The sequence below is a fragment of the Elephas maximus genome, chromosome 22 (assembly GCF_024166365.1).
Source record: "Elephas maximus indicus isolate mEleMax1 chromosome 22, mEleMax1 primary haplotype, whole genome shotgun sequence".
In the NCBI taxonomy this organism is placed as follows: Eukaryota; Metazoa; Chordata; class Mammalia; order Proboscidea; family Elephantidae; genus Elephas; species Elephas maximus.
This window is the reverse complement of record NC_064840.1, coordinates 9,118,780-9,141,987: the sequence shown is the minus strand read 5'-3', so window position 1 is coordinate 9,141,987 and position 23,208 is coordinate 9,118,780. Positions and strand designations below refer to the sequence as shown.

Here is a 23,208-nt window from a genome sequence, read left to right as displayed (position 1 = left end):
AAAGTACTAATGCTTTGAGGTGACACATATTCTTGTTTCAAGAAAAGAATTATTCCAAATTGGATTATTTGCCCCAAATCTCAATTTTGTGAACTCCATTTATTCAGTCTTTTTTTTATTCCACAAACATGGATCACATTCAGTCATTCCTTCCTTTATTTAATAGACAACCACATACTCCCCTACTGTGTGCCAATCATTGCATTGAATTCTAGTAATAAATGGCAAATAGTCCTTGCCCTTCGAGAGTTTAGAATCTAGTGAAATATTCATTCACTTAAACATTTACTGTGTGCCCATATATTCTGGGGATACAGCAATGAAGAACACAAACAAGGCCCCTCAGATAATGGAATTATGTTGTAGTGGGTAGGAGTAAGAGCAAGAGCAAAGGCCATGAGGCAGCTATGAGTTTGGCTTGGCTGAGGACTATAAAGAAGGCCATTGAGTAGAGGCCAGTTAGTGAAGGGGACATGGTACCAAATAGGGTGGAACAGGCATGCAGGGGCAAGATTATGTATGGCCCCACAGGGCATGGTAAATAATTTGAATGTTTGTATACATTCATATCCATTGCCATCAATTCGAAATCGACTGATAGTGACCGTATAGAACAAAGTAGGATTGCCCATAGGGTTTCCAAAGCTGTAATCTTTAGGGAAGGAGACTGCCACATCTTTCTCCCACACAGTGGCTGACGGGTTCAAACCTCTGATCTTTCAGTTAGTAGCCAAGTGCTTAAGCACTGTGCCACCAGGGCTCCTTTATATACATTCATATGTATATATAAATATACATATTTGGTGACATAATCTCTCCCTTAAGATTACAAACTCCACATTTTATTTAGCTTTTATCCAGCCTGAAACTTCAGAAGAAATCTACTTATAATAATAGTAAAAATCTGGGGAAGGCTATACGTAATGTCTTTGTTAGGGCTGGGCTAAGAGCTTAAAAAAAAAAAGAGTAGGAGAGCCGCCTTTCTTGCCAAGGGGTGTCCCTTTGACTGGAAGGGGTGGCAGCTGTGGAAGGAGAGAACGAGCCTCACCTTTGTAAGTCTGTGGCACTGCATGACCTCTTTGGGCAGCCAAGCCAGAGGTTAGAACACCTGGCGGGCCAGTTGGACCCTCAAGAAAATCAGGATTTGAGATAAAGAAATTTGGGGCCTGGAATTTTTTTCTCTTAATTTGGCAGAACCATCTTGCAAATCTGAAACACTTCTGTGTAACATGTATGCGGTAGCCATGCATATGTCTCCATCACTGTCCCTCCCCCACTTGTCCCCCATTGTCTGACAGGAACATGTAACATTTTCTCTGTTTTTCCTGAAGGACTATGCAAAAAAGTCTCTTCTGACCACCCAGACTGTCGCCCCTAAACACTTCCAGTATATAAATTCTGGATATGTCACTAGATTTGAGTACCTCCGTTCTTCAGTATATGTACTAGCGAATAAATGTATGACTCGGCTCTGTGCTTTCAGGTTTTTGTTCAAGTGGATGGTAGTGTTATTAAAACAACGGGCTTTCAAAGATATGGTTAAAACGAAGGGGGTAACCCTCAAAGAGCCCATCTGTAATTCTCAATTACTTAACGTAGGCCCCTCAGCAGGGTACTCTTCCTAGGGCATGGATCCTAACCAGTCAAGTAAAAAGCCACTAAAACGCGCGGACTACAACTCCCAGGAGACATTGCGTACATACGCTTTGCGCACGCTCGGCCTCGGTGACTGCATAGGGCAGCGTGCCCGAGGGGGCGGGGCTTGAGCCTGGGCCGCGAATCGTGGGCGGGGCTGGAGGCGGGGCCAGGGAGGGGCGGGGCTCCCGGCGCGGCCCGGAACACGCTAGTGGAGCGGAAGATGGCGGCGGCAGCTGCAGCTGCAGCCGGGACCCCAGTCGGACTGAGGCGGAGGAGCCGCCGGCTCTGACCTCACTCTGGCTCCGGTGCGCGCGGCGGAGCGTGTGCGAGGCCCCGTGCGTCGGGCAGGGGCGGCGGCGGCGACTGTGCGCCGCCCTGAGGAGCGCCCCGGCGGCGGAGCGGCTGCGGCTGAGGAGAGAGCCAGCTCCGGGCCTCAGCGTCCTCTTGCTCCCCGGGCCCCCCGCCTCCTCGGGGGGGCGGTGGCGGCGATGTTCTCGGTCCTCTCGTACGGACGGTTGGTGGCCCGCGCCGTGCTCGGCGGCCTCTCGCAGACCGACTCCAGGGCCGGCAGCGGCGGCGGCGGCGGCGACTACGGGCTGGTGACGGCTGGCTGCGGCTTCGGCAAGGACTTCCGTAAGGGCCTCCTCAAGAAGGGTGCGTGCTACGGGGACGACGCGTGCTTCGTGGCCCGGCACCGCTCCGCCGACGTGCTCGGTGAGTCCCCGGCCCGGCTCCCCGCTCCGGCCCCGGGTCCACCTCCTCGGGACTCCCCTGCCCGGGACTTCCCCGCTTCCTCGGGCGCCAGAGGAGCTAGAGAGCGGGGAGTAGCCCACATGGAGGGAGCGCTCACTGGGCGTCAGGCGTCGCGCCAAGCGCTCCGAGGTTCGCTTTCCGCTGGGACAGATCCCATTTTAGAGAGGAGGAAACTGAGGCGTGGAGCGGTCTAGCCACGTGTTCAAGGTCACTGCCCGGGAATGTGACCAGTCCGTCGGAGTCCGGAGCCGCACTCTTAGTCACTTGGCTGTGCTGGCCCCAGGCGACCTCGTCCCCCCCCCCCCTCCCCGCCCCAGCGACACCTGCAGGTTCCTAACCTCGCTCTTCCCTCCATCCCCGGGGATCCCTGCTTCCTCGCGTGCTCCTGACAAACGGACAGACTGCCGTGAGCTCCAGACAGCCAGACACATTCTTTGGCCGCCTCAGTCGTGACCTGACAGCCGTCCTTTTTGGAGCCTCGCAGCGGGGAACCGCTGGGCTGGTGAAAAAGCACTCGCAATGCATTCTCCCACACTGATCTTGTCCACTGGAGGTCACTTGGGGTGGAAGAGAGTCTCCTTGACCCAAAATAGAACGTTTGAACCTGCTTCTAGAAAGCCTTGAGAATTGGTTAAAGCCTCTTAAGGCCACAGGTGCTTAGGTGCTTCTTAAGGCCTATTCCAGTTACACCCTTAGGGGTAGGAGACTGGGGAGGGTGCTTGCAGAGAGAGGTAAATATAATTCACAGGCAGTCAGAAACTTTACCATAATACGTATCTTTGGACAAACTGTATGCCACAGGATCGGAGATGTTTCTTAAGTGTTAATTTTCATTGTCTAAATCTCTTTTAATAAATACAGCACCTCTGAAATTGAAGGGCATGGTGACATTGAACTTGGGTTCAAAAGTCATTTTGGTTTCACTTCTCAAGTGAGAGTGAGTTTTTGGTTGCTTTAAGTTTCGTATGCTAAGGCAAAGTTTGGCATGGGAACAAATGGCTCTGTAACTTTTCTTTAGAAAGATTTTATGACAGTAATTATTTTTTAATCAGGTCTCAGAATAACTGCCTAGTATCCTTGCTTCTACCATATGTAGTGTTTGTGAACATGAGACTGGAAAGGTTCTTCTCAGTTTACTTTATGACTAACTCTATTACTCGGGTTGAAAAAAATCAGTGTTCAGAGAGTGAGAGAAGGTCAGGGAACTTGAGATTGAAATTGTTCAAACCCAGTCTGAAGTCAGCTTGACCCTGACTCAATATCCGTTTTAAAGGGCTGTCAGTAGCTGTCTTTTTTCATTACTTTTAGAAGTGCTTCTCTCCATGAGCCTGTGACCTGTGCTGCTTTTTCAAGTTGCCCTCATAGTGCAATAGGATATAGGGTAACGTTAACGTTCTGCCTTATAACTGCATTATGCTGGCTTTTGTGAAAGATTTGTGACTTGTTTGATGATTTGGGGTTATATTTATTTTAGCATGTCAAATTTCAATGCTGAAGCTTAATTTTAACATTTTAGAAGGCCTGCTTCTTAGTGGAATGGAATATTTTGTTTTTAAGGAGTTGGGAAATTTTGGTCAAACGCATTATGCAAATGTACACATGTAATTTCACGTTCTGGCGTCCTGACAGAATCTCTGCCTGGTTTGATGTTCAGCCTTGCCACTTACTAGCTAGGTCTGATCTGTGGTCTTGAGCAAGAGCCTCTCTTGGTCTCACTTTCCTCATCTAAACTAGAGGATGAAGGGAGCAGACTACCTGACTCTCAAGGGCTAAAGGTTCTGCCTAGCAGAGCTTATTTTCTTTTTGTTTTGAAAAGATGGCACCCTTTGTTACTTTGTAGCTCTAATAACAGGCGTGGTTGTTAAGTGCTGTCCAGTGGGTTCCGACTCATAGCAACCCTGTGTACAACAGAATGAAACACTGCCTGGTCCTGAGCCATCCTCACGGTCGTTGCCATGTTTGCAGCCACTGAGTCAGTCCATCTCATTGAGGGTCTACTTCTCTTTTCGCTGACCCTCTGCTTTACCAAGCTTGATGTCTTTCTCCAGGGACTGGTCTCTCCTAATAATATGTCCAAAGTACATAAGATGAAGTCTCGCCATCCTCCCTTCTGAGGAACATTCTGGTTGTACTTCTTCTAAGACAGATTTGTTCATTCTTCTGGCAGTCCATGGTATATTCAATATTCTTTGCAAACACCATAATTGAGAGGCATCAATTCTTCTTCAGTCTTTGTTATTGATTGTCCAGCTTTTGCATGCACATGAGGCAATTGAAATACCATGGCTTGGGTCTGGAGCGCTTTAGGCCTCAAGGTGACATCTTTGGTTTTTAACATTTTAAAGAGGTGTTGCAGCAGATTTGCATAGTGCAATATGTCATCGTTTGATTTCTTGACTGCTGCTTTTGTAGGCATTGATTGTGGATCCAAGTAAAATGAAATACTTGAGAACTTCAGTGTTTTCTGGGTTTATCATGATGTTGCTTATTGGTCCAGTTGTGAGGATTTTTGTTTTCTTTATGTTAACGTGTAATCCACACCAAAGCCTGCGGTCTTTGATCTTCACCAGTAAGTGCTTCAAGTCCTCTTCACTTTCAGCAAGCAAGGTTGTGTCACCTGCATAACGCAGGTTGTTAATGAGCCTTCCCCCAATCCTGATGCTGCTTTCTTCGTGCAGTCCAACCTCTCAGCATTTCTTGAAACCTTATTCACATGGCGCACCTTTAATAGATTTCTTCTGTTTTATATGTAGTGCTAAACCAGTGGTTCTTTAGTTTCCTTAATTCACAGCCTCCTTTGAGAATCTTTTGACTGCTCAGGGGCAATCTGCCCAGAAAAATGCCCACAGAGACAACATTTTGCGTAGAGTTTGAGGGATTTCACTGACCCGTGAACCACCTAGAGGTCCATAGATGGATACCAGATTAAGAACACAGCTCCATACCCTTCCTGTAAGGAATGCCACCAAGGACAGCCAGACAGATGGTTGTTTATGTGACCCAGGATTATTCTTCAGCAATAGTTGACAAATAGCCATTTTAAGAATGTGTGTGTATGTGTAGTTTATACCTCAAGGCCAAATTTCTATGAACTGTTTATATCAGGAGGTTAAGCAGTGGGAACCGGTTCCCTAGGGCTGTCTGCTGTGGAGGAGCTCTTCTGGGGAGCACTCTTGGGAGCCACCTGAAACAACTCGGAGTGGCCTTGCCCACCACAGGTCAGTTCATATGATGGTGACTTCTGTTTCATTGACACCATCCCGTCATAAGCCGATCTGATAATCTCGCTGTGAAGGTGATGAGTCTCTAAGACTGTTTGCTACTCTAGAAGTTGGGGTTATAAACTGAATTGCATTAAAAAGGTTGTATGGAATAATAATAAAGCTACTTTGGCCCTCAGTGCTCTGAATCTTCCATAGATAATTCCTTTTCTTTGGTTCAACACTGTGTTTATTGCAAGTTTCCGTGTACCTCAGATTATTCACTGTGGTCATCTAGGACTCTTTGACTGTTTGGAATAAAAGCTGTTTATTTCTTTTTGTATGAGGAAGAGGAAACTTTTGTTTCTTTAATTTAGAATTGATCTGTTCTTTTAAAAGTACTTGGTGCTTCACATTTTTGAAGAGTCCCCACTGGATTTCTTTTAGGAAAAACCAACTATCGTGGGTGTGGTGAGACACAGAAACCACTCCTATCCCTTGGAAAGTGGGCAAAGGTGCTTACTCTTTATTAGGTCCAACAGGAATAAACCAGTACCAGCAGGAGCTGTGTATGCCTTTCTTTTTCCTTCTTCCCTGTGGCTAAATCCTGAGTTCTGTTATTACTCTCTGTGGCTTCTTAGGTATACAAAAATAAGAGTGCTGCCTAATGTGTAGTTGCTGAGCCTTCCACAGCAGTAAGCTGCTTAACAAAGACTGTTAACAGTTGTTTTAAGATTGGGAAATCCTGGAACCCAGTTCTTTCATTTTCTGATGAGAAAATAGAGGCCTGAAGAGGGTCAAATGACTTCCCTAAAGGTTACCCCACTAACTAATGGCAGTCCTGGAACTAGCACCTAGAGTGTCCATCCTAGTACTCTTTCTGTTACTCGACTGCTCAGATTTTCTTGATGAGATAAGTGAACTCAAAACCATCTTGTCTTCTGGTACTTGGTCCTTCTAATACTTTTCTTCCTTGAGTATGTATGTATGTGTGTGTGTGTGTGTGTGTACTTGGAACTTCTTTATTCACTCTCTGACTCATAACTGGAATGCAACAGAAACTCCTACATACCAAACTACAATTTACTGAAATGGTTTCTTTAAAAAAAAAATGGCTGTATAGTCTTTGCCATGTAAATTCTGACTTTGGAATATTGAGTTGTAAAATAATTCTTATAAAACTGTGGGATGTTTATTTGAGCTTGATTTAACTTGAAACCTAAAAAAGAAATTAAAACAGTTTTAGATTCCAAGCTTTGGATCTGGTTTTGATTGTGGTCAGGATTTTGAAGTGGTTTTGTGAGTAATGCCGGTATTAATATAGTTTTAAGTGTAAGGACTATGTGAACAATGTAAAGATCTAGATTTTAAATAGGAAGTGAATGAATTGAGTAGGATTTGTTATTTTTGAACACTCATGATAATTTTAATATATTTGGTAGAACCTGTCCCCGGGCAGTGCAGATGGTTAACGTACTTGGCCGCTAACCAAACGGTTGGAAGTTTGAGTGCACCCAGAGGTGCTGCAAAAGAAAGGCCTGATGATCTACTTCCAAAAAACCAACCATTGGAAATTCTGCAGAGCACAGTTCTACTGTGATGGGGTTGCCACGAGTCGGGATCCACTTGGCAGCTGGTGGCTTTATCTCAGAGTGAGATGTCGTTTTAAGTAGTCACCTTGCGAGAATGTGTGTGTGCTAATTTCAGCCCTTTAACAACTCCTCTTTGGAATTTCCCTCAGCTAGATTTCAAGCTGGGTCAGAAAACCAGCCTCATTATTATATAGTCAGATTTCTGCTTTCTGGAAGTCAGAATTCTAGCCTGATCTGCCTTGATGACAGCAGACATGATGTTGATTGAATTTTAAAAAATTGAGTTATATAGTTGACATATACAATTTTTAAAGCATACAATTCACTGGTTTTTAGTATATTTGCAAGGCTGTGCAACCGTCATCACTATAATTCCAGAACATTTTTATCATCCAAAAAAAAAACTCCATACCTGTTAGCAGGCACTCCCCATTTTCTGCTACCCCCAACCCTTGGCGACCACTAATCTACTTTTTATCTCTCTGGATCTTCCTGTTGTGGACATTTCATATTAATGCAGTTATACAATATGTGGCCTTTTGTGTCTGGCTTCTTTGATTTAGCATAATAGTTTCGAGGTTCATTCATGTTGTAGCATGTATCAGGATTTAATTCCTCTCTGTGGCTGAATAATACTCCAATGTACAGGTATGCCAGATTTTGCTTATCCACTCATCAGTTGATGGACATTGTGTTGTTTTCACTTTTTGACTGATATGAATAATGCTGCCGTGAACTTTCATGTACCAGCTTTTGTGAGAAGATGTTTTCAGTTCTCCTGGGTGTATGTATACCTAGGAGTGGAATCACTGAGTCATGTAGTTACTCTATGTTTACCTTTTAGAGCAATATAGTTGTCTGTTACATAGTTTTAATAGATAATTAATTACTTAATGTAGGGGGGATTATTTTTTTAATGGCAGCAATCAACTATGTGAATTCTGAGCTCAGTCAGTACTTTAAATATGCCTTAATTTCATAATACTCTGTGCTTTCAAGAGAAAATTGCACAGTGTTAAAGAAGTATGAGAGTTGTGTGTTTAGTAAAAGAGCCATCTATGACTACTAGAAATGGCAGGATTTAGGAAGCCATGGACTAGTTGCTGTCTGACTTTTCTGAGTGTTGTATTATTCTGTAATCAGTAAGATTATAATCAATAAGATTACAGGGTTGATGGATAGAGGAAGTTTGCTGTTTGTTTTTTAAATTCTTGGTCCTTAATATTTTTCTCATTTTATTATAATAGGTGTATTGTATTTTTTATAAGGTACATCATTTTTAGTCATTTCCTCAGTTGTTACACTTTGAGAGCTGCCTTTACTTTGTTCAATCTTTAATCTAGAGATTCTCAAGCTTAGTTTTAAATGCTCCCAACTTCTAGTTTCTCTCTCAATTCGTTAGTAATCTCTTTGAAGGATTCTTGGTAAATCCTTTTAGTAGAGCAACTAATTGAATTTTAGAAGCACAACTGTTTATACTTTTTAGAAGATGGGTGTTTGCAAAGAGGTTTTAAATTGTAGCAGAAGGTAGGCTACATGTGTTCGCTGGTGTGGTTTTTTTGGTGGGGGAAGAAGTTTAGGTAGGAGGAGATTGTTCCCTGAACTTTAGCACTGCTTTATGAAACTGGGCAATACATAACCTGAAGGGTGGTAACAGTATCCAAGTGGAATTTGTTCTCCCCTGTGACTCAAGCAGCACTGCATCAGGTCAAATATTTGACCCACAGCCATGTCCTTTGACTGTATCAAATGCTTACGTCAAGTTCAAGCAAAATGTCAAATTCATTACAGGCCTCCATACCCTTTAAAGAGGCCTTATTTAGGGCTACTGCATTAGCTGTAGGGGACTATTCCGTGAAATTCAATTTTTAGGTAGCTGGAATTTTCAGGAAAATGCTTTGGGAAAGCAGGTTAACAGTACTTTATTTCTTAAAGAAACTTAGCCTTTCAAACCAGAAGTTATAGTCATTTGAAAAAAAAGGTGTACTTTGTGGGTTTGCCTTTAAAATTAGTTAACTTTTGGTCTCTTTTTAAGAAATGGTGCCCTAGATCCTAATTTTTGTCATTGGTAATAACATTTATTGATCTATTTGGGAGATGTCAAATATTTTTAAAAATCTGATATTTTCTATCTCCCTGAGATCTAAAATCATTTGTTTCCTATTTAACAATTCACAAAATCACATCATATATCAAGACTTTTTGGAAAAACTGGCCTACCGCAGAGGGCATTGGGGTAATAACATAACTAACTTAATATTTGTTTAAATTGAGTTGGCAATCAGCAAGGTTCTTTCAGTTTAGCTTAAAATTTCAAAATAGAAACCCAAACCAAACCTTTTGCTGTCGAGGTGATTCAGACTCATAGTGATCCTATAGGACAGAGTCGAACTGCCACTTGTTCTCCCAAGGAGCAGCTGGTGGGCTCAAACCACAGATCTTTCAGTTATCAGTCCAGCTCTTAACCGCTGGGCCACCAGGGCTCCTTAAAGAAGAAAAGAGACGCTAAATGTTTTTAAGTAAGATCCCAAATAAAATTTTACGGTGGGTGAGAGGAAGGCAGAAAAATTTCTTTTAAAGAATGAAAATACTTCGCTCTCCTTTTTCTAAGCATTTATCTAACATCTAACACAAAACAAGATTCCAGTACTTCATATAGTGCTTTGGATTTTACAAAGTGTTTTTACTTTCTGCCTTATTTAATCTTTATAATTATGAAATAGCTGCTCTTATCTCCACTTAATCTGAGTCTCGTTGACTCATCAGTGAGGTCAGCACAGCTAATATAGTTGGGACTTGAACCTGGATCTCTTGCTTGTATGTCTAATGCTTTTCAAAAAATAGTTTTTTTTGTGCTTATAAAAGTAACACGTGTTCAGAAATACACAATATAAAAAGCCTGTAACTCATAACTCGGCTATAATCAGTGTGGTTTCCTTCTATCTTTGTGTATATACAACTGTGCGTATGCACATTACAGGTAGTCACAGACTTACGACTTATTCGATGAACTGCACTTACTAGCATGCTTTTTTGCTGTTGTTTATCTTATCGTTAGTAATATGTGCTACGTACATTGTTGCAGCATGTAATTTGCTGATGTCATCATTCTCATGCCAACCTCCAAAGGCAAATAAGGATCGGGTTTATAAAGATACTAATAATAAAAGGCAATAATAATGAAAACTTAAAAAAAAAACAAATGAAGTATTCAGCTTATGCCAGAACTGGTCTGTGACAGAGTTGTCGGAACAGAACCCTGTAGCAAGTTGGGGATTACCTGTATTGAATAAAATTGGGTTAATGTAACATTAATTTTATTTAATGTAAATTGACTGTGTTTCCATATTGATAAGCATAACTGCATCATATTCTACTGTATGGATAGTCCATGATTTATTTAACCAATTCCCCATTGTTAGTTTCTTAGATTGTTCCTAATTTTCTATTATAAATAACACTAGAGTAAATATCTCTTTACATCTGAATATTTCCTTAGGATAAATTCCTTGAAAAGTATGGTTCCTGGGTCAAAGATTTATGAACACTTTGCAAAACCTCTGATAGACATGTTACCATAATGCCCTCCAGAAAAGTTATACTACTTTATACTTTTCCAGTTGCTATAAATTTGTTCTTGGCAGTAACCTCATTGTTGACCTTGAGTCTATCTAGGTTGTTAAACAGTTTTTGATATGAATACGTTTGTAGCTGGTGAATAGTTCCAGAATTGATTGAATTGTTGGTATGAATCCCAAGGACTGCGGAATGACTGCAAAAACTTTGCCAGAGACTACAAAAGTGACTTAACTACAAAGAGTGCTTTTTGTTGAAGCGTCTAGTACTATTTTTACTTGTGCTAATACCAACACATTTTTGCACTGATTTTTCTTTTAGTCATTAACAGATTATTTGGGAAGAAAGGAGATTTATCTCTTTCTAGACTACTGTGACTGTACATTTTGATCTTTAAGTGATGCCATCATCAGGCAAGTTTTCTGGCTTAGAATTCGTGCGCGCTGCCTTTTGAGGTAGAAGCAAAAGGTTGGCTGTGCTGAATGAAGCAGACAAAAAGTGCTTCTGTTTTCACATTGATGTTTGGATAGCACTTTTGGATCAGAAACTAGATCTGAACTATTTCCATTAAGACCTAGAAAACTGTTCATGTCCTCTAGGTTGACTACTAATTGGTAATGTGATTATCAGTGGTTTTATGAAATGAAAAAGTCTAAACAGGGACATCTTGTGCGTGTGTTGTTTTAAAAAAAGTCCAGTTCATTTGGTTCTTGAGTGGCAAGTTTGATCTTATCATTGTTTTTCTTGTTAATGTACACTGAATTCACTGAACAGTCAATGGTCTTTGCATAACAAGGTCAGTGTGCTTGTAAATACATTCCACATGTTAATTTATTTATAGGTTGTTTCAATTCAAGGAAGTCAATTAATGCTAATATATATCCATCTGTCTTTTTTTATCACAATTTCAAATTGAAAATGGTCTGTCTGACTTTTAGGTAGTGCCTTAAGGGAGAAAAACTTTTCCAACATTTTAGTCAGGAGGTTAAGACTAAAGTAAAAGGACATCATTACTGAAAGGTCTCTGAAAATATACATGTGGTAGTGTGATAAGGAGCCGGGATAAATCGGGAAGCCTGAAATGGAGCCTTTGCTTCAGAATTAGGTTATGCACTAAATGAAATATTGTATGTGAAATGTGAAGTATAGCCACGTTTGTTAATCTTTGTAAATAATTTCTAAAATAGGCTGCTTTTTCTTGTAGTATGATTTAGAATCCCAGAATCTTAGGCCTGAAAAAGGGCCTAATTTGTCCTCCCCCTCATTTCACAGATAAGAAAACTAAAGCGTGGAGATGGCATTTGTTCAGTATCCTACAGCCAGCTAGTTGCAGAGAAAGCTGGGAGTAGTGCTATGTCTAGACTTCTCTTCCAGGGCTCCCCACTTCACCGTCTGTGAGAGGAGCATCTTGTGAGCACCGCTCCAGGGTGCGAAAATTAGTGTACCAGCGTGTTCTGACTTTTCAGTACAATCACCTGAATTCATTGTTTCCTGGCTGCCTACTGTTTGTAAGTCCCTGACAGGTGCTTTGGAGGAGACCAGATGAGCAAAACAGACTTCAACCCTGAAGTTCCTTAGTCCAAGGGGGAGGCAAACATACGTACAGGAACAGTACATAAAATACACAGAAGGTGTTGTGGAAACACGGAGTCAGGCCTCGAGAGATGGGTTTTTCAGCAGATTGGAGCAAGTGGGGAGAAGAATGGTAAGAGTCTTCAGAATGAAGGCACAGAAATAGATTCTCCAGACTACAACTGTTTTGTGGCTAGAGAGTGGTTTAGGCTGGTGGGCTGAGAAGAGGGGGTGCTGTTGAGAATTGATTGAGATCAGATTGTTGAAGGTCACACTTGAAATGTTAACAAGTTGGGTGTTTTGATTTGGGTAGAAGCTATATGTTTTCGATTTTGTTGTTTTTTGGTTTGTTTTGGCTGTCTTTGAAGAGACGGCACGTTCAGATGGTACAGAATTCCAAAGATATAAAAGAGTGCACAGTGAAAAGCCTCCCCCCACCCCAGTTTCTTGGCTACACAGTTCCTCTCCCAAGAGACAACCAGTCTTATCAGTTTCTCATGTATCCTTCTAAAGAATTTTTTTTATATATACAAGCGAGTATGTGTGCACAGAAGGCATTTGACTAAAGGAGTAAAAGGAGTAACATGAATATACCCACTGCCATCAAGTTGATTCCAACTCATAGCGACCCTATAGGACAGAGTAGGACTGCCCCATAGGGTTTCCAAGGCTGTAAATCTTTACAGAAGCAGACTGCCACATCTTTCTCCCACATAGCAACTGGTGGATTCGAACCACCGACCTTTCCATTAGCCAGGCGCTTAACCACAAGGGCTCCAACACGGACATAGTTAACGTTGTAAAAAAAGAAATTGATACAGAGAATGTAATGGGTGAGCAGGAGGCAGAAGACCCATTAGGAAGTCACTGAAGTATCCTGAATGCAAAAGGGCCTAAACCAGGGTTAGTGGACAGTAGTTGGGCTTCAGACACATTACAAAATAGAATCGACTGGACTTAAAGATGAATTGAAGTTAGAAAGTGAAGGAGAAGGAGACATTGAAGTTCATTTTGAGGTTTTGTAGCTGTGGAAGAGTCCTTACTATTTCTAGCCTGGAAATGTAGGTGGGTTGGGCTGTCATTAATTGGGTTAGGAAATGCAAGAGCGGGGTCAAATTTGGGAAAGGAAAATAGGGGATTGATCAGTGCAAGAGGCATTTGATAGGCAGTATCATCAGGGCTGTGGACTCAAGGCGTATGAGTGGTAGAATCATCTGCGCAGTTTTTTACGCCTCTGAAGGTCCAGGCCCATCTCGTGCCTGTTGACTCAGGGTGGGGCTCGGGTTCCACACAGGTAACCTCAGTGTGCTGCAAGGATTGAGAGCTGTTGTGCTAGGTACTAAGCCAGCCACTGGAATTAAAAACTGGATAGTATGTGTGAGAGAGGCTCATCCCTCAAGGGGCTCGCGACATGGGGAGAAAGGAGAAGCACAGGTAATGTAGAGGCACTGGGATTCTTGCGGTGACCTGGGAAAATGGCTAGGTCCATTTCAGTGTTTCTGATTATTACTGTAAGATTTTTTCATTTAAGTGAGATATTTCTAAATCTGAACCCTGGCACATAGTAGGGAGCAGGCTCTTAAAAGATATTTGTTAAAAAAGGATACTTCAGGATCACTTCTGGGGAAAAGAAAAAGTAATCCTTGAAAGTACAGGTGAATTGATGTATTTTTGGAGAGAAATATATATTCATTTGTATTTGAAAACGTTACTGTTAATTGTTTCTTGGAATACTGAATGGTGGTGGATGTACGACTGAAAAAGCTGAACGGACTACTCAGCCTTTGTACATTATTGATGAGTGGGAATTGTCCTTTGGTTGTGACCAGAGGCTAATGCTTGTAGAGCTTACAGCCTGAGTGATGATTCTTTTTTTTTTTTGATTGCTAGAAGCTGTACTGATCTTTTTGCTGCTATTTGGTCTTTCTTAAAGATAGACATAGCTGTCATATAGTGAACTATGAGCTGAACACTGTGGCAGGCACTTCTGAAACATTCTCTCTGTTCCTCACAGGTGAATATACGAAGCTCAGAGATCTCCCCAAGGACACCTTTAGTACACCTTCTCCTAGTCCTGGAGCTGAAGTTTGCACCCAGATATGATTCTGAAGCCTATACCCTTGCCCCGTATGCCATACTACCTTTCAGTTTCATAATGGCAATTTAAAACTTTCTTTTACTAAGATGATTTTTGCTGATTCTGAATACTGTTTACTATACCTAGGCTAACAGTTGAGCACAGCCACTTCATTAAAACAAATAAAGGCCTCTGAGCCTGGTAGAATAAGGTCAGTGTGCCACAAGGACGTAGGTAGCCTCAGGCCGGCTTTTCCTTTCAGGGGACCTCTAAAAACCCAGAACTCCATGCAATGCGTTGGTGAACTGATTGATGGTGAGAAGTTCCTGGCATGTGCGTAATAGGTATACACCTGGAAGTCAGGTTTCTGGACTGTTCGATGACGACGACCTAACTGGTATGACTTACACTTTATCCTAAGCATCAAAATCCTAAGCATCTGCTAGGAATGCCTCAGCCACCTCCCCACAACGCATCTTTTCATCCTTTAAGGCTCTCTCTTCTCTGTGAATCCTTTTCTGATTCTTTCAGCTAGATGATATCTGTTTCACCTTACTTTTTTTTTTTAGTAGTACATATTTATTTACATTGTATTATACACATTTATCTTAAACCTCTCCAAGCTCTCCTCCCCAGCCAGCATCATTACCACTTGACTTTAAGCTCCCATGGGCAGGAAATCTTTTATATTTAAATCCTTTTAGCTCCCTTTCAAGGAGTCCTGGTGGTGTGGTGGTTAAGCACTCAGCTGCTAACCAAAACATCATCAGTTCCAAACCACCAGCTGCTCTGCAGGAGAAAGACATGGCAGTCTGCTTCTGTAAAGATTATAGTCTTGGAAACCCTATGGGGCAGTTCTGCTCTACCCTGTTAGGGTCCCTATGAGTCGGAACCCACTCGACGGCAACAGGTTTGGTTTGGGGTTAGCTCCCTTTCACCAGAATGCCTTGCATGTAGTAACCAGTCAGTAAAACTTTGAGTAACTCTAAATATTGATTGCAGGTGTAGAATGTAGTTCTAACTTGATTTATAGTTTTATCATCCCTCTCACAAAGATAAAATGTTACTCATTACTGGAAAATGATGTGAAGGCCAGAGTAGCAGGGGCGAGGGTTTGGGGACCATGGTTTCAGGGGACATCGAGGTCAATTGGCATAATAAGATCTATTAAGAAAACATTCTGCATCCCACTCTGGAGAGTGGCGTCTGGGGTCTTAAATGCTAGCAAGCAGCCATCTAGGATGCATCAGTTGGTCTTAACCCACCTGGAGCAAAGGAGAATGAAGAACACCAAAGACACAAGGTAATCATGAGCCCAAGAGACAGAAAGGGCCACATAAATCAGAGACTGCATCAGCCTGAGACCAGAAGAACTAGATGTGCCCGGCTACAACCGATGACTACCCTGACAGGGAACACAACAGAATCCCTGAAGGAGCGGGAGAGCAGTGGGATGCAGACCTCAAATTCTCGTAAAAAGAACAGACTTAATGGTCTGACTGAGACTAGAAGGACCCCAGAGGTCATGGTCCCCAGACCTCCTGTTAGCCCAAGATAGGAACCATTCCCAAAGCCAACTCTTCAGACAGGGATTGGACTGTTATGAAAATAGAAAATGATACTGGTAAGGAGTGAGCTTCTTGGCTCAAGTAGACACATGAGACTGTGTGGGCAGCTTCTGTCTGGAGGGGAGATGAGAAGGCAGAGGGGGTCAGAAGCTGGCTGAATGGACATAGAAATACAGGGTGGAGAGAAGGAGTGTGCTTTCTCATTAGGGGGAGAGCAACAGGAGTATATGGCAAGGTATATATAAATTTTTGTATGAGAGACTGACTTGATTTGTAAACTTTCACTTAAAGCGCAATAGAAATTTTAAAAAATGGAAAAAAAATGTTATTCATTACCGAAAAATGAGATGTATAGAAAATAAAAAGAAGAAAAAATTTCTCATTGTCTTAACCACTCAGTTAATTAACTGAATAATATACAAAATAAAAATATAATTAGTGTTCAGAAATTAAAGGACAGTTCTACTTGGCAGACTTACTAAAAAAAAAAAAAGTGTTTGTGCCAGGGCTACATGTGACTCTTGACCTCTCCCAGAGGGTAGTATTTTAATAAAGGCCAGCTCTAATATTTTTATAGAAGGGTGAAGAAAGCAGGGGGAAGATAGTATCCTCTTTGGGATTGGGTCAGGGTTATAGGGCTTAATTGTCATAAATATTACATTAGCCTGTAGGACCAGAATTCTGTGTCTAATTTTGTAAATTATAAACAAGAGGAAAAATTTTCTCTCAACTTCCAGGACCAATACCAGTAGGCACACATTACATAGCTGGGCCTTAATTGCTGTTACCTTATTATTTAAATGTTAAATTATTGGCATTATATAACATTTCCTATCAAACAAAACCAAACCCATTGCAGAGAGTCTATTCTGACAGGATAGAGAACTGCCCCATAGAGTTCCCAAGGCTGTAGTCTCCTAACCAAAGATTGGCAGTTTGACTCCACCAGGTGCTCCTTGGAAACTCTATGGGGCAATTCTACTCTGTCCTGTGGGATCACTATGAATTGGAATTGACTGGACGGCAGTGGGTTTGGTTTTGGTTTTGTTTTTAGTGTTTATGGAAGCAGACTGCCACATCTTTCTCCCAAGGACCAGCTGGTGGGTTCAAACTGCTGACGTTTCTGTTAGCAGCTGAGTGCCTAACCACCGCACCACCATGGCTTTAATAAATGGCTTTAATAGAGGCCCTTAATTTTGTAACACATTGAATGCCCTGCCTATCTATACTGCTCATAACTTATAAAAAATGTGATCCCAGGTGATTGTTGCTTCCTCCTGTCCTGAAAGCATGAACAGCATTTAACCTTGAGGAAGGCACTGTTACAGGTCAGAAAGGAGTGACCTTTCCAGTAATGTAACTTTCGACTGTGCACGGTTTTTGTGGTGAGAAGGCCAGTGAGTCATACTCAAGTCTGTAAGCTACACAAGTGCCCCAAGCCACCGTTTGTTTTCTAATTACTGTTTTCTTATCTAATTTCGGATCCCTGGTGGCGCAGTGGTTAAGAGTTTAGGCTGCTAACCAAAAGGTCAGCAGTTCTAATCCACCGGCTGCTCTTTGGAAACCTTATGGGGCAGTTCTACTCTGTCCTGTAGGGTCAGTATGAGTCAGAATTGACTCAAAGGCAATGGGTTTGAGTTATCCTGATTTCAGCATTTTTCCCTGCTTTTTAAAACAAATTAACTGCCCAGAATAGTCTGGAAATTATCTTTTCTCGGTAATGAAATGTTCTGGACAGTAGGTGTGTGGGTATGCACTAGTGTAAAGGCTTTAATCTGTTTCTCCTCATAGAAAGCTGAGTTTATACTTGGATCTCATTTTTTTTTTCCCTCTGTTATGATGCTTTGTGTTGTGATGCCTCTAGACAAATTAGGTTGGCTGTGTAAGCACTAGATTGCAGCATTTGCAGAAAAGCCTCACATCTGAAGAGAAAATGGTTACAGCGCTGCAGTGAATATTGGGTTAGATGGACACCCGTTGCAGAGTGCCTGTAAAACCAGACAGTCTTATCCCTTGTAGTACATAGGGCCTCCTGCTACTTCGTTATTCACCTCCTGTGATCCAGCCAGATTCTCTCAGTTTCTCCTCTGGAGTTTCAGTTGGCTATCAGGTACCCACTCTGCTAGGTAGGAGATGTGTTCCACTGATGGGAAAAACAATCCCTGTAAAACTGTCTGACTTCATTAGAGAGTGAGGCTGAATGTAAAATGCCTGAAGATCTTTAAAAAAAAAAAAAAAAAAAGCAAGGAATATACCTATTTCCTTTGGGTACTACTTAATGTTTCAAATTCTGCCAGAGTCTTTTCTGGATACATTTTTTTGGATGAGATACAATTACCTAATTTTTCTGAACCCGTGCCTCTGTCAAAATTGAAATTTAGTATTTGCTCGCTGGGCATTACTTTCTTCAAGAAAATGTTTGCTTTGTAAGTAATTGCATATCAATATGAAGATGAGTGAAGTGATGGTGGTTGGGGTGGAGGGGTTTAAGAAGAATGGCAACATCGTGATTGAGGGCTGGTAATGCTGGATAATGCTAGAGAGACTCCTGTTGGTGTTGGCCTAGTTAAGAAGTCTTTCTCAAGAGGCAAGCCTTTTGTGACTGTCCAGTTCGGTGACTGTGTAATTTGAAAGATAAGGTTCTTAACCTTCCACAATAATTTGAGCTTACTTACCAAACCTTTTTTTCTTAAACATTGTGCCTAGAAAAAATCTCATAAGTAAAATTCTGAAGTTAATAGAAAACTAAGTGATTGTTTTGAAGTACAGCAGAATTTTGTTTTCATATGGTTATAATTAAGGCAAAGACAAAAATGTGTTAATTAGAAAAATGGAAATTGGCTGTTACTTTAAGAATTTTCTTCCTGGAGAAAAATACACTTAAATGATGGGAGATAAACCAGAGTTTTTCTTTCTCCTTCTCTCTTAACTCTTCATGTTAGAAAATCAGTCTGGAAAACTTAACAAAATGCTATGTAAAAAGCTCATAAACATCGTAAGTATTTTCTAGCCAATCATGTCCTGTTTCATAAAACTTACATTTTCACTTCAGTGGTACCACAATTTAAAAGGAATTTTCTGTGCCCTGGTGGTACAGTGGTTAAGCACTCAGCTGCCACCCGAAAGGTCAGCTGTTTGAACCCACTACCAGCTCCGTGGATGAAAAGACCTGGTAACCTGCTCCTGTAAGGATGTACAGTTTAGGAAGCCGTATGGGCGCTGGCAGTTCTACTCTGTTCTATAGGCCTGCTGTGAGCAGGAATCAAGCTGATAGCACACAACAGCATAGTTTCTTCTCAGCCTGTTGCCCAGCTATTTCAGAGTAGCCGTTAACTTAATCTAATAATGGTTTTAATTGGATTTTGGGTCAAAGGAACACTTAAGCTAGATGTGTGCTAACAGAATATTATTAATGGAAACATAAGATGATTACAGTGAATTAAAGGAAATAGCTTTTATATTCAGTGCAAACTCTTTATCTTGGCATTCAAGGCCTTTCCAGGTATTGTAACTCAGCCCACCTTTTCAGCTTTACCTCTAAAGAGATTATATCATTCTGACAAACTGGATTACTTGGCTGTTTTTAAAATTTAACCAGTTACATCTAATATTATAATTTGATGCCTAAAGTGAGATATAATTTGCAAATGAGCTATTTGTCCAGGAATTCTCATTCCTAAAATAAGGTCCCTTCTTAATTCCTTACACTTTTTACTCTTTACTCTCCCTGAGCATCTCATCCACACAAAGATCTGGCCCTGACTTGGCCTCCCAAGCTGCAGGCCCAGTTCCAGACTTCAGACAGAACAGCTTCACAAAGATGTTGCCCTGCTGGTACCTGGAAGTCAGCATACCCAACAGAATTCATTAGCTTCAAAAGTCATTTGCACCCCCTTCCCAACCAGAATCATCTAATCAATCCTCTTTTTTCTCACTCCTGAAACCTAGAAACCTATCGATGTCTTGTGTACTCATCCTTTCTTAATGTTTCTGTTGGTTGTCTATTCTACTTTCTCATTACCTGTAACTTAACTGTTGCAGCTCATGCCTGACCTTTTAACCTCTCCCCTCTCCCAACCCATTGTCTACACTCCTACCAGGTTTATTTTTCTAAAATATAGATTAGATTAGATTCTACCCAGAAGCCTTGGTGACTTCTCATTGTCTATATCAGTGCTGTTCAATAGAAATACAATGCAAGCTACAGATATAATTTTCAATATTCTAGCTGTTATTGTTTGCCGTCAAGTCAGTTCTGACTCACGGCCACCCCATGTATGCAGAGAAGTACTGCTCCGTAGGGTTGTTTTTTTTTTTAATAATATTTTATTGTGTTTTTGGTGAAAGTTTACACAGCAAATTAGGTTCCCTGTTGGAAACCCTGGTGGCGTAGTGGTTAAGTGCTACAGCTGTTAACCAAGAGGTCAGCAGTTCGAATCCGCCAGGCACTCCTTGGAAACTACGGGGCAGTTCTACTCTGTCCTATAGAGTCACTATGAGTCGGAATCAACTCGATGGCAGTGGGTTTGGTTTGGTTAGTAATTTTTATATGTATTGTTCAGTGACATTGGTTACATTTTTCACAGTGTGTCAACATTCTTATTATATCTGTTCTGGTTATTTCTTAATCTAGTTTCCCTTCTCATCTTTGCATTAGGGTAACTATTGACTGTTTAGTCTCACATAGATGATTTCCATGAGGTTGGCTTTGTGTGTGTGTGTGTGCTTTAGGTGAAAGTTTACAGAGCAAATTAGTTTCTCATTCAAAAATCTGTACACAAATTGTTTTGTGACATTGGTTGCAATCCCCATGATGTGTCCATGCACTCCCCCTTTCCACCCTGGGTTCCCCGTTTCCATTTGTCTGGTGTTCCTGTCCCTTCCTGCCTTCCCGTCTTTGCTTTTGGGTAAGTGTTGCCCATTTGGTCTTGTATACTTGATAGAACTAAGAAGCACGTTCTGCACATATGTTATTGTTTGTTTTATGGGCCTGTCTAATCTTTGGCTGGAAAGTGAGCTTTGAGAGTGGCTTCAGTTCTGAGTTAGAAGGGTGTCCGGGGACCATAGTCTTGGGGTTCCTCTAGTCTCAGACCAGTAAGTCTGGTCTTTTTTATGAATTTCAATTTCATATACATTTTTTTCCCTCCCTGCTGGAACCCTTTATTGTGACCTCTATCAGAGCTGCCTGTAGTGGTAGCCAGGCACCATCTAGTTCTTCTGGGCTCAGGCTGGTGGAGGTGGCCATTCAAGTTCATGTAAGTCAAGTTCTTTGGACTAATATTTGCCTCGTGTCTTTGGTTTTCTTCATTCTCCTTTGCTGCAGACAGGATGGGACCAATAGATGTATCTTAGATGGCTGCTCACAAACTTTTAAGACCCTAGACGTGACTCACTGAAGTAGGATGTAGAACATTTTCTTTATGAACTATGTAAATGCCAATTGACCTAGATGTCTCCTGAGACCATGGTCCTGGCCCTCAAACCCGGTAACTTGGTCCCTCAAGGTGTTCGGATGTGTCTAGGAAACTTCTATGACTGTGCCTCCTTTGCGCACTATTATGTATATGAACATACACGTATGTAAAAGTATACACAGCCTAACCTATATGTGTACGTGGGTATACTCCAATATCCCTCCTTCCCCTGTTCAGCATATGTTATCTGCCTATGTGTCTGCTTCTAAGTTGTTTTTACTGTTGTTGTAGGGTTGTGTATGCTATTGTATTTACTGTGGTTGCCTTTTTTTTTTCCTTGTGTTCCTCTAAGTGCCTTCCTTTGCCTTGGGCAAGTCATGCTGCCTTCTCGGATGTTGTCTGTCCTCTTTGCTTTCACCAGAGTTAACACACTTCGCCTTCCACCCCTCCCCTCCCTCATAACCATCAAAGATTGTTCCATAGGGGTTTTAGAAGCGAACGGCCAAGCCTGACTTCCGAGGTCCCTCTGGGTGGGTTCAAACCTCCAGCCTTTTGACTAGGTCAGGCGCCTGACCATTTGCACCACCCAGGGATTCCTCAAATGTCCTAGTAGCCATTGTTAAAAGGTAAAATGAAACAGGTGAAATTAATTTTAATTTGTGTATTTTAATTAACCCAATATATCTAAACTATTATCATTTCAACATATTTAGTATAAAACTGACATTTTGATATTTCCTTTTTTGTACTAAGTTTTTGGAATCCAATATGTACTTTATACTTAACAACAACAAAAAACCCAGTTGCCGTCAAGTCAGTTCCAACTCATGGTGACTCACGCATGTCAGAGTAGAACTATGCTCCATAGGGTTTTCAGTGGCTAATTTTTCGGAAGTAGATCGCCAGGGCTTTCTTTTAAGGTGCCTCTCTCTGGGTGGTCTTGAACATCCATTCTTCCTGTTAACAGCGAGCATGTTAGCCATTTGCTCCAACCAGGGACTCCACACTTAACACTTCTCAATTAGTACTAGCCTCATTTCAGACTGAACAACTACATGGGGCTGGTGGCTTCCCTATTGGACCGTACAGGTCTATAGCATAAAATCTATAGACTGGCATTTTGGACCCTTCACAACTCCAGCTCCTGCCCAGCATTTTTCAACTTCTCTCCACTCACCCAAGCCCCAGCCACACCTGATTGTCTACCATTACCCTTCCTTCCCTGTCTAGGGAACTCTGACTTGCCCTCCAGGGCCTAACCTGAATGTCACTTCCTCTGAGAAGGCTTTCTCCATTCTCCCAGTGCCCGCTAAGCATCAAACCCTCCTCTTGACCCTCCTGTAGCAGCATTTACTGGAGCCCTTTGCCTAGTTCCCGTGTGAGTAATCTAGCTCCCCAGTAGACGGTGCGCATCTGGAAGGCAGGCCCGGTCCCTGTCCGTGCTGTTTCCTACCCCAGTGTACGGTGTGGAATTGTACTTGTGGCCTGCATTTGCTCTCAGGGATATTCTTGTCCTTAGTTTTTTGATAGCTGCTGTGCTGGTATCTTGGGATCTTATGCAATCTCTCCTTTAACATTGTTTTCTTTCCCTTTGAAATATATTCTGAGTGAAATTTCCCTTGGATTAATTCCACTTTTTAAAAGGTACTATCTCTCTTTTTTGCTTGCGCAATGGAGAACATATTAATTTCCTTGTAGCATAACTGCCTAATATGCATACAACTGGGTTTCAAATGTACGAGAGGTAGGGTTATTCTGGTTTCAGCCTGATTGTAATCTCAAGCATGACTGTTCACATTATATCACTTGTTCTTTGTA

General features: G+C 41.8%; 1 protein-coding gene across 1 annotated transcript in view; it reads left to right on the top strand.

Annotated features, from left to right (window-relative positions):
- Positions 1 to 1,828: 1,828 nt before the first annotated feature.
- PPTC7 (protein phosphatase targeting COQ7) overlaps positions 1,829 to 23,208 on the top strand; it is a 41,101-nt gene continuing 19,721 nt past the window's right edge. The window contains exon 1 of the mRNA XM_049867049.1: positions 1,829 to 2,352. Coding sequence (XP_049723006.1) covers positions 2,127 to 2,352 — 226 coding nt within the window. The 5' untranslated portion in view covers positions 1,829 to 2,126. The remainder of the gene's footprint in view (positions 2,353 to 23,208) is intronic.